The 17,890-nt window shown below is 46.4% G+C and overlaps 1 protein-coding gene across 9 annotated transcripts in view; it reads left to right on the top strand.

Moving 5' to 3' along the window:
- Dclk2 (doublecortin like kinase 2) overlaps positions 1 to 17,890 on the top strand; it is a 133,515-nt gene that overhangs the window by 97,212 nt on the left and 18,413 nt on the right. For 6 of the 9 annotated variants that reach the window (XR_003733503.2, XM_028860467.2, XM_028860465.2 and 3 more), the window contains 5 exons: positions 4,635 to 4,710; positions 5,411 to 5,519; positions 7,244 to 7,301; positions 13,985 to 14,104; positions 14,318 to 14,464. Coding sequence is in view for 8 of the 9 variants with exons in the window: in XM_028860467.2 (XP_028716300.1) it covers positions 4,635 to 4,710; positions 5,411 to 5,519; positions 7,244 to 7,301; positions 13,985 to 14,104; positions 14,318 to 14,464 (510 nt within the window). In the remaining variant the exon portion in view is untranslated. The remainder of the gene's footprint in view (positions 1 to 4,634; positions 4,711 to 5,410; positions 5,520 to 7,243; positions 7,302 to 13,984; positions 14,105 to 14,317; positions 14,465 to 17,890) is intronic. The other 3 variants (XM_028860468.2, XM_028860466.2, XM_028860472.2) reach the window with 1 other exon arrangement.

The raw sequence follows: 17,890 nt of genomic DNA, 5'->3' as shown, positions 1-17,890 counted from the left end.
AGCCAGACCTTCTATTCCCAGTGTCTTAGGAGGGACACAGGCCAGCCATTTCAGCCTGGGGGGAGGCTCCTTGGTCCTCTTTGGGTCTGGCTGCCCCAGCAACAATCCCATTTTCATCTCCCAGGCACCCAGAACTTTTGTTTTCCACTCTGATCTCCCTGAACTTCCTGTCCGTCTTCCTGCTTGAAGGTCACCACAGTCTTTCTCCTCATCAGTTGTACAGCTCGGTTCTCTTTCCCGACCTTTTCATCCACAGTCTGAACCATCCTGTTCCCTGCCAGTCTTTTCTCTTCAAGTCTTGGACTCTACTGCTGACATTGGTTTTTTTCTCTTAACTCCCATCTTCCTGGCTTTGTCCTTGACCTCAGTCTGTGATCTCTTTTCTTTGGCAGGGCACCTCAGAGTCCCTTGGATATGACTGGCAGCTTCTGCAGGATTCCATACTGTCCTTAAATCATGGCATTTGGGGCAGGGGTGCAGATAGGCAGTAAAGAGTACTAAATATGTCATCGACTGCCGGATAGATGAAGAAAACATTTCCCTGAACTTTAGTTCATCATCTGTCCAAACGGAGGACTTTTAAGGCAACGTAGGGCTTCAGAGTCAGGCACACAGTTTGGAAACGCCTGAGTTTTTGATGCAGAGGTGTATGCCTGGGAGGTCTCCGCTGTGAGCATTCTCGTTGGTGGAAAGGAGGAGGAACAAAGTACATGTGGAACATTCCCGGCATCTTGAGATTATAAACTGTCGGATGTGCTGAGGTTTTATCTGACGATGTCTCTCGGGTCTGCTGGTGCTGAAAGGTCCCCAGATTTGTGAGGTGTGATGAAAGCGCGGCTGTATCTAACCTGATTGGCAGAGCTAAAATGTAACTCTCTGACCTCCTGAACTCGGAGCCTTCTTTTCCAAGCTGTGAAATGTAAACCCACAGTAGCCGCTGACCTTAGCCATCTCCCCTTGTCCCTGGAGCTTTTGCTTTTCTGCTGTGTTTAAAACTAAGTTAATAATTTTCAGAACTCAGGAACGGGCCACTCTGAGGCTCTTTTTATTTCCCCAGAAAGCACTGTGTGGTGACTTCATCTTTGAACATAATTGATTTTGTTAGACAGAAACAGAAACAAAGGGGCGGATTAAGTAGTTTTGAAGACTTTGGTGCCCTAGCAAAATAAATCATGGCGTTGAATACCAGATGCTGTTTGTACATGGCGGTTACTCAGTTAGTTGGGTGAGTTTGGGCATAGTTCAGCCTTCTGGGCCGTAACCCATTAGGGTCGATGAGAGGGTCACCGTGCAAACCAGTGTGTACAAGTTAGAGCAACTGTGGAACTTTATTTGAATGTGTTCCTGTTCAATGCCCCCTTGCTCATGAACGCAGGAGACTGGAAGACCTTCCTGTTAGAACATTGGAGGTGACTCGGTGGAGTGAGACTCAGAGGTTGCTGCAGTGACCAACCATGACACCCTGGATCCTAGAGATTATGAGGTTCGCAGTAAAAGCACGGAGACATTTTTAACAAGAGGCCTTATGATTCCTCCAGTCTCTTGCTCAAAAGCAATAAGCTTGAATCTTACTTGAAGGGCTCACTCACAGATGTGATGGAGTTCTAGCTGATTTGGGCTGACGACTTAGTCTATTGTATGTGTGTGTGTGGGGCGGGGGGTGTTAAGGAATGGAAGGGTTCAGGTGAGCAGATTGCACATAGTTATCAAGCTAGCCCCTGTCTTGTGTCTTATTTACGTACCCGGTGGGTTCTGTTTATCACCATTAACCAGCTACATATCTCAGATGCCATGAGTAAGTGGGTATTTTCTTAGTAGGGACAGGGAAATGCAAAAAATATTTGCCAAAGAAATAGAATTTTTATCGTCACTGTGGCTTCCTGTGTTTTCACCACTCTGTGTCTGAGTGTCTCTGGGCCCCAGTGACTGGTAGACCTTCTGTTTAACCATAGTGTTTGCTATTCAGCAGCCGCCTTTCTGGGGAGCATAACGAAGAGTCAACCTTTATGGCCCCGGAGGGCCAGGCTGCGTGGTGGGGAAGTCGAGTGAATTTGATCATAAGCTGAGTGATTGGAAGGTGTCGCTTAGGGAGATCCTGAGCAAAGTGTGACTCCCTCTCCTAGCCATTCAACGTTTACTTCAGGCCAGGAGCCCCTGACCTGGCATGGACAGGCTTCAAGGAGTGTTCCGACTGTTGTCCCGTGTCTCCTCAAAGGATTAGCAGCGCTTGCTCACGTCTCTTCACCTTGCATCCTTTTAAACAGCACAGGCGGTTGCTGAAGATCCGATCAAACCGCGAGGAAAGAAAAAAGTTTCGATAATATTTTATTTCTCATTATGTCTTGGACCCTGTTCATCAGTGTTACAGTAAAATTATCCCCTTTAGTATTATTTTTTTTCATGGCTTTTTTTTTTTTTAATGAAAGCCTTATTTTCAAGTAGAGGAATATATTGGATAAATCACTCCTGTTAACTCAATACAGAGATTTTTGGAAAGCTTTAGCACTTAAAAAAAATGTCAAATTGAGAGTTGAAAATAGTAGCTGTCATTTGATTTTAAAGAAAGCTACAACTTGGAGTGATTCACTGACGTTTCTGCACACGAACCTCGCTGGCCCCTGGCCCCATGCCCTCTCCCTCCACAGGGTGCCCCGGCCTTCACACTCACGGCTTTCCCGTGTCTGTCAGAGAGCGGGCTCCTGCCACCTGTTCTATTTCCTGTGTTCTCCCCATGCTTCTCGTCACCTTGGAATCACAGCACAAAGCAGGTTTATAATTATCCGGTCGGCCGCACCAGGAACTGGGATAGGAAAGGAGAGGGGGCTTGACTCAAAATCCACAGTGGGGAAGTTACAGAGGTCCACAGGAACGCAGCGGGTAAACACCACAGTGCTCGCAAGTGAGCCCTGGCCGGCCGTAAACGTTGAGCTGCTTAGGGAGGAGTCCTGGAGTCAGTCAGGACATTCAGACAAGAAAGGGGCATAGGAGAGTGTTACCTGCTTGAAGGAAAGCTGAGAAGGGAGTAGACCCAGAGGACCAAGGCTAGTCCTAACATCTCGGAAGCAGTGTGGGGACTTGTGTTCTGAGCACTGGAGACAGATGAGGGTGTCCATGCCTGACCCAGCAGGTGTAGACCGCCTCACTCTGGGCAGTGGGGTTTAGATGTGGGGCGCACAGGTCCCTGTCCCTGTTATTCGTTAGCATTTGATGACCCAGCCCCCAGTCTGGGAGTCATCAGCAGGGCTCTTGTTATTTATCTTTGAGATTTCACTTTGCAGAAGATTTTCATTCTTTTCATTGTTTATTCCCCTAAGGGTCAGGGGGTTGTAACTGGCAGGGCATGTTTGTAATCCCAGCGCTTAGGAAGCTTACACAGGGGCTCATGAGTTCAAGATGAGCATGGGCTACACAGCAAGAGCCTTGCCACAAACAGAACCAGGCCGACACTAGTTCAAGTTGGATCTTTTATCTCTTTGGCAATTTTCAATCTAGGAAGAATTGTATTGGATTGGAGGAGGAATCAGCTTGGAGTGAATGATTTAACAAATTAAAAACTTGTGTACTGGACAATTGTTTCAGCTCTGTGTTAGGCATTTGGGGTAAGGCACTGATTGAGCTTGAATTCATGTTCGGAGTCGATGACTTTGCTCTAGCCGTTTTCCAGGCGTGAGCTAATGTCAGGTCTCTAGGTTCAAGCTGGGTGCTGCTGCTTTGACTTCTGAGAGCCGAGATGTAAGCTTGGGGAGTTTCAGTAACTAAGAAATAAAGGGAATTGTTCGAGCTAATGTGAGTATGAAACTCATGAGGAAAAGTAGTGGGAAATACCCTGGCTAGGAGGAGGAGACAGCCCGCGGGCTGAAAACCTGGGCTTATTTTGTTGGGAACAAAAACCCACTGGGGTTCTCGGATCCCTCAGATTTCTCTGGCGGTATCTTGTGGAGTGGGAGACATGGAAAGTGTTAGAAGTCAGGTGAACCTGGAGGGTGATCTGACCCGGATGGTAGTTGTAGGGAATGAAATCCATTTGTTTGTTTGTTTGTTTTTGTAAGCCTCCTCTTAGTCTCCTAAGAATTTGCTCTCAAACATCCTAGCTTTTAGATGTATTCTTGTACGGTGCTACCAGTTTTGGAGCGGCGACTTTCAATTTCATTGCCAGAATATAAATAAAATAGGACAAGACAAATAAAAAGATGAAACACTGAGAATCGGATTGTTCACAATTATGTTCTGTTATTTGGAGGTAAAATGATTGGACTAACAGTTGGCTGGACATTTAGTCTAGAACTCTTAGACTTCTCTGTGGTGCTGAGACATTTGCACTAATTTCGGTACTTGTCTAGCTATGATGTCATAATGCATGCTTTATTTTTTATTGAAGTCAAAAGTAGCACAATGTGTTTTAAAAAGTAGTACACTGTGAATTTTTGTGATGTTAAATCTGAATTGAGACTGTATCTGTGAAATAAATTTATTAATGTGTTACGTCGTATAAAGGGAAAAAGGACAAGAAAATTCTGTATCATTTCCTGTATCAGTCATTTGACATTATATAACTGTTGTCTATCACATAAGGACTAGGAAGCTAATGATTTGTAAATGTATCCCAATACGTGATGGTTATTTTCTTCTTTTAGCAGATTTCTGCTCCAGGCAGATCTTCTTCCAATGTGAACGGTGGACCTGAACTTGACCGTTGCCTGAGTCCTGAAGGTGCTTCTCAGTCTGATCATTGCTTTTATAAAGGAAATCATCCATCTGAACTTGGTGGCCATCGGGATTCTCCCGTGCCACATTCCCCTGATAGCCCGGGTAGCTTTGGTGAGGTGTTGAGAGTGGGGTCACTTGAGGGCGTGTAGTCTCTGCCATACACCACGTTATCCCTGTTTCAAATCCGCGACCTGGGCTTCCTGTCTTGTCTGTGCTCACAATTCCTAGATCTTTTCCCATTCTCTCAGTTAGATGAACACAGACAACAGGACACATTGTGATCAGTGGTCTGGTCTTAACTCACAGCCCAGCGTACACTTTCTCTGAGAAGGCTTTGAGCCAGGGATTAGCCTCAACATAGTGTCTTACTTTGATAGAACTTTCTTTACTAGAACCAAGGAGAACTCTCCAGAGCACTCCTCAGATGGAACCCATCCTCCTCTTGCCCAAGACAGGAATTTTGAAGAGGTCTGGTTAGACTCCCTAACTGACATTTCAGGATTTGTTAGGTCTATTGATTTTTGTGGGTTCCTGACTCCAACCAACAAGGTCAAAAGGAAACTGGTGATTCAGGCATTCTATTTAGGAAATATGCTATGGACCTATAAATAATTGCATTGCATTTCATTGTTTCCCCACTAAGTCGGAGTCAGTACGGAATGCTGACATTTCCTTCAGACTTTGCATTTATCCTTGGTTGCAGGTGTAAATGGGAACAGGTGCTCTGAGTCATTCACCCTCCTGGAGAAATACAGAATCGGGAAGGTCATCGGAGATGGCAACTTTGCGGTAGTTAAAGAGTGTGTGGACAGGTGAGTGGCGGATGGTTTGTTCCCCCACACAGTTCTCCCACTACCGAATGGTCCCGTCAGGGTTTTGGTTGCTGTGAAGAGACACTATGACCATGGCAACTCTTATAAAGCAAATGTTGACTTGAGGGGCTCGGTTACAGTTTCAGAGGTTCAGTCCTTTATCATCGTGACACAGAACATGGCAGCATGCAGGCAGACGTGGTTCTGGAGCTGAGAGTGCTGCATCTTAATTCAGAGCCAACAGGAAGACAGCGGACGCACTGGGCAGTGTCCTGAGCCTAGGAGACCTCAGAGCCCGCCTCCACAGTGACACACTTCCTTCAACAAGGCCACGCCTCCTCCTACTGCCGCTCCCTGTGAGACTGGGGACCGGATACATTCAAACTACCACATGAAGGAAAGGCCTTTCTAGAAAGTGTCTCTTTTCCCTCTCCTAAAAGAATCGGTCCTTGGGACTAGCCCTTTGGCGTGGCCACAAGCAGTTGATCTTCAGTTACATACATACAATTGTTTGGTGTGCATGTGGTTTAAAGGACATATCAGAACTCATCCACCAGCCTGGAGAAAAGGAAGGAACAAGAAAACCTGTAACAGCCCATCAGGCTCTGCTCAGTGCACACAGAGTTACTTCCGTGGACCTTTGCAGCAATGCTGAGCTAGACCCAGAGCTCTGGATAAACGAGCCACGACTGTGAGATCAGAAGGAACCAACCACTGCTTGTTCTCCACCTTTTAAAGCAATATGAAAGTCCTGGCGGATGCACTTGAAAGTCTGTGTGTTCATAGAACACTGTCCTACCTGCACTGAACGGCTGATTTTCTAGAATGTTCTGATAATTACAGTTTGTCCATTCTGTGGCATCTCCAGTGAGGGTTCACTGCCCTTTATTATATATTGCTGTGTAAGCTGTTCTTGAAGCCTTTACAGAGCCCTGGCATACAGATTGCTCCCCGAGAAAACAATGAGGTATCTAAAATGTAACTTCTAAGGACATGTGAGAAATGTGGTTTATAACATGAGGGGAGAAATTCATATATTACCTTTCCAAGCTGTTCCTCATCCCTGGGCACCAGTGCGCTTTGGCAGAAAGACCTGCAGATGAGAGAACACATGTATTCTGAATACTTTGTAAGAATACTGTGATGGTCTCTGTCGAACTGTTTTCATTTGAGTTGTTTTTTTTTTTTTTTTTTTTTCCGCCTGTTTAAATTCAACTATGCTAATATTGAGTAAAAATTAAATAGTATTGAATTAAGACCTTTGCATCCAATAAGTGATTCCTTTAGTACCAGGCAGGGTCTACAGGGTGGACATGATGTAGCACCAGAGCTTGTTGAAGGTCTGGAGGAAAAATAGGTACTAAAAGTGCCAGGACTCGGCAGTTTTCAACTGTAGAATTAGGTGGTGGTTTACTTTCCCTGTTAATCTGATCTGCTTTTCTATATTGATTCTTCTTAGAGACCTGTCTTGAGATTTGAGTAAAGAAAGTACTGCTTGTCTTATGTTGCTGCAACAGAATTTGAATACTTCAATTTGAGTTGCTAACACAAAAGAAGATTTAGTTAGCCTGGCTTTGTTTTTTTCTTTTCTTGGGGGTTCCTTCCTCCTCTGACCCCTCTCCACACTGTGTCTAAGGGACAGAAGCGGGGGTGCTGTAGAGGGAGCTGGGAAGGAAGGTTTATTCTGATTTATAGAGCTAACGCCTTCCTATGGTTATTCCTAGGTCTACTGGAAAGGAGTTTGCATTAAAGATTATAGACAAAGCCAAATGCTGTGGAAAGGTCAGTATGTACAACTGCTACGTGGGTTCTCGGAGCGGGAGGTATTCAGGCGGGGGCTTGAGACCTTTGTTGCAGGAGATCAACTCCCAGTAACAGAAACGAAAGTAAAAATTTTCACCGCGCTGTTTTCTAGTGACTTTTACCTCTAAGACCGTAAATTTATATGATCTTGGTTCTAATGATAAAAAACATGAAACTCTCTTTCCTGGGAGATTCCTAGTCTCAAATCCAGCAACATTTAAAAGGCTAGGACTGAGGACCATTAGATGGTAGTTCCCTACCTCCGTTTTAAGGGTTGGCCTTCTAGCTTCAGGAAGTTGGCAGAAAGTAAGACTTCACGGACAACAGGCAGCCTGCTTCCTCTGGCTCCCAGGTGACGCCCAGGGGTCCAGTCAGATGCTCTATATTCGTGGGTTTGTATCAGACCTGAGGAGCCCCAAGCTTGAACACCTCGAGTCTTAGGAGGCAGCCGCTGGAAAATCCACCCAAGGTATTTGCCAAGGAAAACATTAGTTTCCTTGTCGGGCCAGGAAATGATCTGGCCTTGTCCCTCCCTCTGTGTTCTGAGGGTGTTTGCTGTGTAGATATTCTGGGGCAGGATATTTGGAGCAGTGGCTGGTGCAAAGACACCATGAAGTGAATCCTTCAGCACAATGACCCGTTTCTGTCTGTCCTGCTCTCAAACCTTTCTGTGTGGAAAGGATCCGCTGATGACGGGCTGCTGGAGGACAGTAACTGGACAGACAGAGACCACAGGCCTGTGCTGATTCCTGTGTGGTGGCAGGTCTGTTACCCAGAAAAGGCTGTGGAGCAGCAGTCCAACACCAGGTGGAGCTGCTGACCGCACATGGCCCAAGCGCTTGGGTGATACAAGTCTGAAATAAGCCGTGGGCTCAAGCACACACCGAGCACATCAGTGATGGTTTCCTATGTCACCACACGGAGCAGTAGTTTAGATAGAATGGATTAAGTTACATTTTCCAGTTAATTTTTCTGTTGGTCATATTTCTCAGTGTGACTATTAGAAAGAAGCTTTAGAATTGCATGTTTGAACTTCACTGTAATCCTGTTGGAAGGTTTACTCTAGGGCCAGAGTGTACAGAGTCACTCCTGCCTTAACCTGCTGCGGTGGGACGCTTGAGTCGTCGGTGTCTCCGTTTCTTCTTCCCCTAAAGGTGCTGACTGACAGTGTGTACGCCACAAGGCTGCTGCAGTGGCTGGTGGGATGAGGGAGTGGAAACATGTACAAAGCCCCAGTGTGTGCAGAAAGAACTGACATGCATTACTGTCGACATTGTTAGCATGCCAGAGGACTTGGGAGTTTATCATTGTGGGTGATGTGGTAGGATTGGCTTTACACTGTGGAATTGCTAAGAAAACAAGCAAACAAAACCAATTTTCAGTGGATATTTATGAAACCACGTGGTTTTAACAGAACATTTAAAATAGTGTTAAGGAAGTTTTAGAATAATCTTCTGCCTATGAGGCGAATTTGTCATTTATTGTTTTCTCTCGTAACTGTCAGCAAAGCCAAGGTGGCAAGACAGCCAGCCCTTTTCTGCATGGTGGCTTTCGTCCGATCTTTCGTGCTTTGGCATTTTCTGTAACCACTGTAAGTGTTCATCTTCTGTATCTGTGTGTGAATGTTTAGTTGTTGTGATGTGTATGTGTGTGTGTGTTGTGAGATGTGTATGTGTACATTATGTGTGTGTGTGTTGTGTGTGTGTTGTGTGTATGTGTTGTGTGTGTGTGTGTGTGTGTGTACACATGCCAAGGAAAACTTGCCTAAGTCAATCTTCTTCCGTCATTCGTGTCCCAGGAATCAAACTCAGCCTTGGGTCGGGCAGCAGGCATCTTACCCACTGCATCGTCTCTTGCTGGCCCCCTTTGCTCACGCTTCTAATAATATTACTAGCTTTCTAATGTAACGACCTTCTCTCTACATGTAACTGTTAGTCTTTCCACCTGTGAGGTGGTATAAGCACCGCGTGTCATGATATCGGCCACGTTCTATGTGGCTGTGACGTTTCCTCCCAGAATATTAAGGATCACGGTTAAGACGTAAACGGCTGTGTTCTTAGGACCGCATGCAGGAATTTCATCTGATACACTGGGTGCCTGGTCACATGGGGATAGGCCTCCCAACGTTTGGATTTGTGTCTCCCTGCTACCGGATATGGTTCTGTTTGCACAGTTCACAATTTTACCGCTTCTCTGCATTTTTACATTTTGCATATTTGACCAACAAATTCCGTATCAATACTGTATAAAATTATAATTTAAAAACTTGATGTTGCAAATAAGTGGATATTTTTACCCCCATGGTGAAATTATATGTTCAGATAAAAATAACATAATTTGTTTACAAAATCTTAGGGGATCGTGCGGCCACTTGTATGGGGAGCGTTGCTCACCTCTGCTGTGTGGTCTTCTGTGGAAAGCCAGTGCGTTGACAATGGCCACCAGCTGGGAATGCAGGGACTTGGCCCAGTCGGACTCAGAACGCTTGCACCAGCTGTGCCGCAGAGGAAGCAGAGATTTGGGTTAACCAACTTCCCGCAGATCCGCAGAGGCCAAGTCCTGACTTGAGTTTGGGTACAGCCATGATCCTCTGCGTTTCGATTTATTCCTCCTTCATATGATAGGAACCTAGGGGAATATTCATTCTTGTCTTCTGTTTCTTCTTCTAATACACATGAATGTGTGATATTGTGTTTCCCAAAATATTGTGCACCCTAGTAAACTTATATGGGGTCAGAGACAGAACAACCACTTGATACAAAGGCTAGAAAATGGTGGCACTCGCGCTTTTAATCCTAGCATTCCAGAGGTAGAAATCCCTCTGGATCTCTGTGAGTTCAAGGCCACATTGGAAACAGCCAGGCGTGGTGACACACGCCTTTAATCCCAAGAAGTGAGCCTTTAATCCCAGGGAGTGATGGCAAAAACGGAAAGACACACAAGGCATGAAGACCAGAAACTAGAAGCATTTGCTGGTTAAGCTTTCAGGCTTTTGAGCAGCAGTTCAGCTGAAACTCATTCTGGATGAGGACACAGAGGCTTCCAGTCTGAGGAAACAGGATCAGCTGAGGAACTGGCGAGGTGAGGTAGCTGTGGCTTGTTCTGCTTCTCCGATCTGCCAGCATTCACCCCAATAACTGGCCTCAGGTTTGACTTTATTAATAAGACCTTCTAAGATTCCTGCTACACATGAACATCATTAGAGTACATTATTCACTCACCTGAACTTTGGTGTGTGGTCTTTAGGTAAGACACAGTGCCGGGAGTGGGTGACCCAGCACAGAATTAACACCAATTCTTCTGAGTATGATGTGGGCTCAGGGAAAGCTTATGGAAGAGGAACAGGGTGCTATGGAGTGAAAAGCATTTGAGAATGGGGAGATGGGCTAGTGGGTAAAAGTGCTTCCCCTCCAGCCCGAGGCCCCAAGTTTAATGCCCAGCACCCATGGAAAGGCAGGCCCTGAGCTCATGCATCTGTAATCCCCGTGTTCTTAAAGGGAGAGGGGAGCAGAGAGCAGAGAATCTCCTGACGTTCCTGGGCCAGCTAGCCTAGCACACAGAGCAGAAAAACAGCTAGAGACCTTTTCTCAAAGAAGGTGAAGGTGAGGATACCTGATGTTGTTCTCTGAGCCCTGCATGAGTGCCGTGGCATGCACACACGTGCTGGATCCGCACACACCTGCTGGATCGGCACACACATGCCTATCATATCGATAGACAGAAGAAACATTTGAGCATGCTTTCCTTCTTGGTATATTATCCTCCGCAGTCTTAACGGCCAGCTGTGAAGCCACTGATGAGTGATGGGTGATATGTGTGTATGTGTGTGTGTGTGTGTGTGTGTGTGTGTGTGTGCATAGTTCCTCCGCACTGTGCATTTCTAACTATGCTGTCGGCTGGAAAGTGAGGCAGACACCTCTAGGATGTTTAAGTTTAGGTGCCCCAGACCAGCCCACAAACAGGAGACAGGAGGAGGAGAGCTATGAGTGGTGTAAGTGTGGGGGAGGGGAGGTGGCTGCCCAGGAGAGAGTCACCTAGCTCAGCCTTGATGGGGCAGGGGACACCCCTCACAGGATGATGGGTAACTTCAGCCTGGTTCAAATGGCACTCGTATTCTGTACGGAGAGAGTTTGAAAAGTAGACTCTGGAGAACAGAGAGTAAAATCTCCTATGGACTGCACAGGGTTGCACCTGGGGAGAAGCATTGCATCGCTTTCTATTGGTGCTTTCCTAACATTTCATGATAATTAGTGTCGGAAGGACCGTTGCTTTATTAGACAGGAATAGAAAGAGACGGAGAAACAGAGAGGCAGCTTCTACGTCCCAACAGAAGCATTGACTCTGCTTAGATGGACTGTTGTCAAGAACAGGGCACTAGGTTAACATGGCTCCTGTGGAGGATGTCCCAGTGCCTGCTCAGTGTTGGGACTTGACACTGCTGGGCAGCCTTCTCACACTGCCGAGAGAGGTTCCACAGTGGCCCCCGAGACTGTCTGAGTGCCTTCTGTTGAGAATAACGGTAACTTGGGAAGGGGTCTCAATCCTCGGTAGACAGTGTATTTTGACTATGCAGACAGCTTCCTGACACTGCTGACATGGAGTGCTTTACGTTTACAAATGGGCATCCCAAACCACCCCTCAACGTGTTTGTAGACCCTCCTAACATTGGGGAAAATGGGCAGGAGGGGATGGCAGGGTTAGGGGGGGAAGCTCTGATTTAGTTTTAAAAGAAGCCCGTTTTTACTGTAGCGGTGGTAACTGCTCTTGTCTTTGCTTAGTGCAGGTTGAGACAAATTCACATTATTGCTTTTACACCCGAAAGCTTCGCGTGAGGGTATAGAGTAAGCGTGGAGCGGCCGCCGTGTCTTCTTGTGTGGCCTCTTTGGCTGCCCGCACAGCCGCCTCCCTGGATGCCATCCTGGGTGCTGGCTGTGCCCTGTGTTAATGCTCAGGAGGAGGCTCTTCCCCGACTGCCCGGCCATGCACATTAGGGTTTGAGACTTCCTACCTTCCAAGGGGATTTGGAAGCATTGATTCCTATACCACTCCAAAAGCCTTCCCAGTCCCCTTTCTTGAAAGAAGTACAGTTTTTTTTTTCCCTCCTTATATAAAGCTTGGTGTGGCTCGTCACCTCCAGTGAGGGTGTGATGCTGCTGTTCATTCCTGTCTTTTCAACAAAATAATATCTGCATCTTCACCAATGTCATTTTCATTTTGAAAAATTCCAACTTCAATTTCACTCAGGTATTCCCTTTTCAAAGCAGTGATGTCCAGTGCAAGAGATGTGGACTGAGAGGCATGAATGCTAGGCTTACATCCCCCTCTCCAAGGGCTGAAGTAAAAGATAAAATGTCAGAACGTTACACAAGAGCCTTGCTCTGTGCCTGACAATTAGGGAGTCAATTTCCTGCAGATTTTCCGATTGGGCATTTGCTGTCCTTTGCTGACGTGCATCCCGTGGCTTCTTGGATAGTACATCCAGTGCTCAAGAATCTCAACCCAGCATGTGCAGGAACTTGCAGTAGATTGTATTCCCCGCATTACCAAATTTGTTCATTTCTTGTGATTTATTCCTTCAGCTATTGTCAATTTGAATTAGACTAAAAACATAAATCATGTTTGCACCGGAAGATATAGGAAAACCAGAAATGGTGTCTGAAACTAGGTGTGAGCTGCCATGCCAGAACACCAGACTTAGCTCTGAGTCATGGTAGTAAGGGTCAAAGGCCAACTCAGCAGCACTCATACACACACACCCCTACACCTACGTAGATGTGTGCATGCACACATCTTTAGAGGACAAATGATACCTCTTCTGTATAAAATCATCTTATTTCAGCATTTAGAATCTTAAAGAGAGAAGCTTGCAGATGTTATAGATCGTTTTCTAAATGGATCTGTCATTGAAGTCAGTAAGGATCCACGTGAGCCACACTTAGAACAGAAGGGCCACTGTGTACGACCTGTGGGTAATGTCTTAATTCTGTAAGTGAACATTTTACTCCAGAGCAGCCCTCGTCCACATCATTGAGCATGAGCAACACTGAGGTAGTGTTTTCAGGGCAGAGTTGAGCACAGTTAAAGTGAGCTGTGTGGTATGATGGCACCTTCTAGATTTCTGAAATACGAAGTGGAAGGAACACCCATCTGGTGAATGACTTCATACCCACCCACAGAAGAAGAAAGCTTATTTTTCGTGAATTTTAGCATAAAATTAAAATTTATATTGGCAACAGTAAAACACTTTAACCTTAGAGCTTGTGTGCCAAACTTTCTTATAGGCCTAGTCGTTATTTTTGCATGGAGTACTGAAGTTAAAAAGTGATTCTCGTCTTACTCAGAGAAGGCACAGTGCTGTGTGGATACTGTCTTTAGTGTCATTGCTTAGAGTGGAGTCATACACGTCAGTACGGTATGACACTGAGCCTCCTGGGCATGCTCAGAAGGCAGTTTCTTTAGGGTCTTGGCAAAGAGATAGCCATTTGTGGCCTGTCCTATCCCTGGGGGAACTAAGTAAGCAGATGTGGTTGTCCTGTGCCAAGAGACATGTCACCCTTGGCATTAGAAATGAAGACTGTGATCTGTTATTCTCCTCCAGGCTGTGGGGGCAGAGCCTAAGGTTCTGTGGTGTCTGATGTCTGTCTCCACCCTTTCTTTGACAGGAACATCTGATCGAGAATGAAGTGTCAATACTGCGCCGAGTGAAGCACCCCAACATCATCATGCTGGTCGAGGAGATGGAGACGGCGACTGAGCTCTTCCTGGTGATGGAGCTGGTCAAAGTAAGAGGGAGGGCAGGTTTCGCTGGCGTCCGATCTCAAATTGGCTTGCAACTAGTCAGGAAAGCATCCTGCGCCCTCTTCACTTTCGCTGTTGGTACACATCGGTGTGGTGTGTGGCCCTTCCTTCATCTGCTCTAAGCTGATGTGGCATCCTTCTTACCTCACAGGACTGAGCTGTTGACATTCCCGTACATCTCTTTTTCTATCCTATAGGGTGGAGATCTCTTTGATGCAATTACTTCTTCAACCAAGTACACGGAGAGAGATGGGAGTGCCATGGTGTACAACCTAGCCAACGCCCTCAGATATCTGCATGGCCTCAGCATTGTACACAGAGATATCAAGCCCGAGAATCTTCTGGTGTGTGTAGAATCTCTGCTATTTCATTTTCAACTCATGCTTCTGTTCTTTTCAAGTGATTGTAATACTGTGAAAACCATCACACGTAAAATGACATTTAGAGTGTAAACCACTGTCACAGTAATGAGTAGAGCGCTGGAGAGAAACTTAAGGAAAATCAGCAAGTTCAAGCTGACTTAGGTGTTTTGCATGCACCCACAAAATCCTAAAGGGTTTCCTGAATTGATGTGCATTTTGTTTTCTAGGCATTAGAATATACGTTTTCATTTGTCTTTGATTATGTTAGTCAGCTTCGGAATGTGGTAATGGAATACATGACATGATTAATGGGTAAAGAGAAAAGTTCGGAGGTTCCAGTCCAGTATAGGTGGCCCTATTGCCTCAGTCCCCTGATGGGATTGTCGATGGCGTCTGTGAAGAGCATGAGATGAGGTGGGGTCATTTTCCCACTTTCTGCTTCCTTGAGGAAGCAAAGTAAGGAAGGAGACTCCAGGATCTTTGAGCGTGTGTCATGATGGAGGCACCTTGCCCAAAGCTCTGCCTGCTAAAGGCTCCACACCCGCTGAGCATCAAGCCTCTTACACAGGGGTGTCTGGGACCTCTAACATCTAAACTTACAGCAGCAATACTGACTGAAGGAAGGCGAACAAAACTGTATGGCACAGAATGTGGAAGAATAAATTGGAGACAAGTAGTGGCATGTGGGTGAGAGGATAGAACAGATGTGTTCATGTGCAAACTGAAGTTTTGGTAGTCTGTTCCTTTCAGCTTTGTGGGTATGGAAATTGAAACTAAGATACACTAATTTTTTTTTTTTTTTCTACTTGAAAGTGTCATGTATTCTATTCTACGGAATGAGACATGATTTCTACTGTGTGGCTCAGGGACCTTGGTACATGGGCCCTGTTCTGTTTTTACCAGCTTCCTGACCTGTTATAACCCTGTCTCCTCCATCTGGCTCATCATGACACTCACCTCTAATCCATGTTCAATTCCCCTTCATGGTGAGCCACGATAGCTAGAGCTTATTTGTTGAGTTCTGTTCTTGAGATCTCAGTGTCTGGGAGGAGCTGGAGGAGCTGGTTGGGGAGTTTGGCATGTACACACCCTCCCAGATGCAAGGTAGCTAGCTGGCCTCTCTGTCACCTTCATAGCTGAGTGTCATCGTAGTTACCCTTTACTAGAGAGGCTTATCTGTGTGCTGCTCCGTCGTCTTAATCCCAGACGGTCTCTCCATCCTCAGCAGTCGAGACTTCTCCAACAGTGTCACACCTGCATTTCTTCCGTCTGTCCCAGTCTGTGTTGGTAACGTCCTCCCCCAGTGTGGCTAACCTCTTCATCTTGTAGACACTGAGCAAAGTAACACGTTTGACACTGCCCCAGAATCTCTGAGCAGACTTCACGCACGGCCCTCTCTGGTCTCCGCAGCCCTTGCCACAAGGTTGTGATTGTATACACTCTTATCTGTCTCCTCCTTCAGATTGTAAGTCCCGGAGACTAGAGGTCCTGATTCTTCTCTCCCTAATGTCCTGGACAGTGCCAAGCAGGTACACTGTGGATGTGTGGAGTAATACCTGGTGGTGGTTCTCAGTTACTCAGCTAGCCAGATATTGAATAAAAATCATTATAGCCAAACTCAGGCACCACACAAATAATGGTTAAAAGGAATATGTGATGATCGCCCCAAGGACTTTCTTTTCATCCTTTTAAAATTTTTAAATATTTATTTTTGCGAACCCAGAGTATCCATTTTCCATTTGGAAATGTCATTCGTTCATATCTTGTTCATCTGGATGTCTAAGTAATCCTCCCCTTCCTCCCCTCCCCTCCTCTCGCCCTCCCTCCTCTCCCCTCCCTTCCCCTCCCTCCCCTCCCCTCCCCTCTCTCTCCCTCTTTATAGAAAACAGTTTCTTTCCCATCACTTGTCTTTCCATTTTGCTTAAGTCTCGGCAGCAGAACAGCTAGGAATGCCCAGTGGTTGTTCCTTCCCACGCCGTGGCCAGGCAGTGGGGGCTGCAGACAGTCCTCTGTGGTTGGCTGGCACCCCAGTCCTCCGTGGAGACGTCTAGACGGGTGCAGAGGGTGCCTGTTCACCTGCTGACCGCTCTGCCCCCTCAGGCTGAGCAGCAGTGAGGTCAGGAGTTGGCACAGTCCGTTTGCCCCGACATTCCTCTTTGTCACAGCCTTCTCTGCAGCCTCCCTTCCCTCCCAGGCTCTTCAGGCCTTGGGTCAGGCATGCCCTCCCTCAGATGCTCCTGGGAGATGGGGCCCGAGATTCCCTGTGCTGTCTCATGTCCAGCAGAGTAGACCCACAGAGTGAGCTCCTGTTGTGTGGGGCGGCAATGTCTCTGTGGCATGGATGTCATGACATGAAGCGTGGCGGGCAGGTCGGCACAAGAGGCTTCTAAGAGAGGCTGGTGGTCAGCTCCAGACCGTGGCTCCTGGAGGCTGCCCGGACGGATCTGGTTAGCCAAGGACCCAGGCACGAAGTAGCTAACAACGGAAGAGCTCTGCTGGCAGCCGGAAGCTCCAGCGCAGACTGCCAGCTGGTTTTCCTGGAGGAAATGACGGACAGCGACAGGGTTTCCCATGGCTGAACTGCCTGCAGAAGCTGTCCTGAGTCCTCTTCAGTTTGATAGAATACCGCTGACTTCTTCTGTAGCCATGCAGTGCATCTGGAAATCAGGGTTACTGCCACTGACGTACACTCCTGCTGCAAGGGATTCAAGGACATGTTCCCCTTCATTTTCGGGACATTTTCCCCTTTACAAGGGAAACTAAGAACAATGCTATGTGCAACCCTCTCTGGGTATCACAGAAAGGCAGAATTCTTTTTCTTTCTGTCTTCTGCCTTGAGGTATTTACATAGGTTTAGCACCCATAAAACCCTAGTCTGAAATTCAGAAGCATTCCCCCCCCCCAAAAAAAAATGTACTTTGAGAGCTAGGCGTGGTGGCACATATCTGTAATATAGTGAGTTTGAGGCCAGCCTGGGCTGCCAAGTGAGATCCTGTCTCCAAAACAAACGAGACTTTTTGTGTGCCAGCATGTCACCAAGTGGAAAATTCCATATCATGAAATGTCATTTCATACTCAAAATAATTTAAAATACTGCATGAATTTATCTTCAAGCTATGTTTTTAAAGTGTACGTAAACCATAAATGAATTTTGTAGTTGGTATTGGAGCCCATCCCCTAGATACCTCATTATGCTATATTCTAAAGTCTGAGACATTGCTTCTGAGCAGTATTTATTTATTTTAAGAGCTTGTGACTCACTGTGTTTTCAAGGCTGGTACTGAATTCTGAATCCTGGCATCGAGATCATCCTAGCTTCTCGAGAGGCTGGTGCTATAGATGTGTGTACCTCCATGCTTGGCTCCAGACATTTTTGTGTGTTTGTGGAGCTAAGGGTTTACCACGAGG

Source organism: Peromyscus leucopus, chromosome 6 (genome assembly GCF_004664715.2).
Source record: "Peromyscus leucopus breed LL Stock chromosome 6, UCI_PerLeu_2.1, whole genome shotgun sequence".
NCBI lineage: Eukaryota > Metazoa > Chordata > Mammalia > Rodentia > Cricetidae > Peromyscus > Peromyscus leucopus.
The sequence above is the reverse complement of the archived record's forward strand: the minus strand, read 5'-3'. Positions and strand labels throughout refer to the sequence as shown.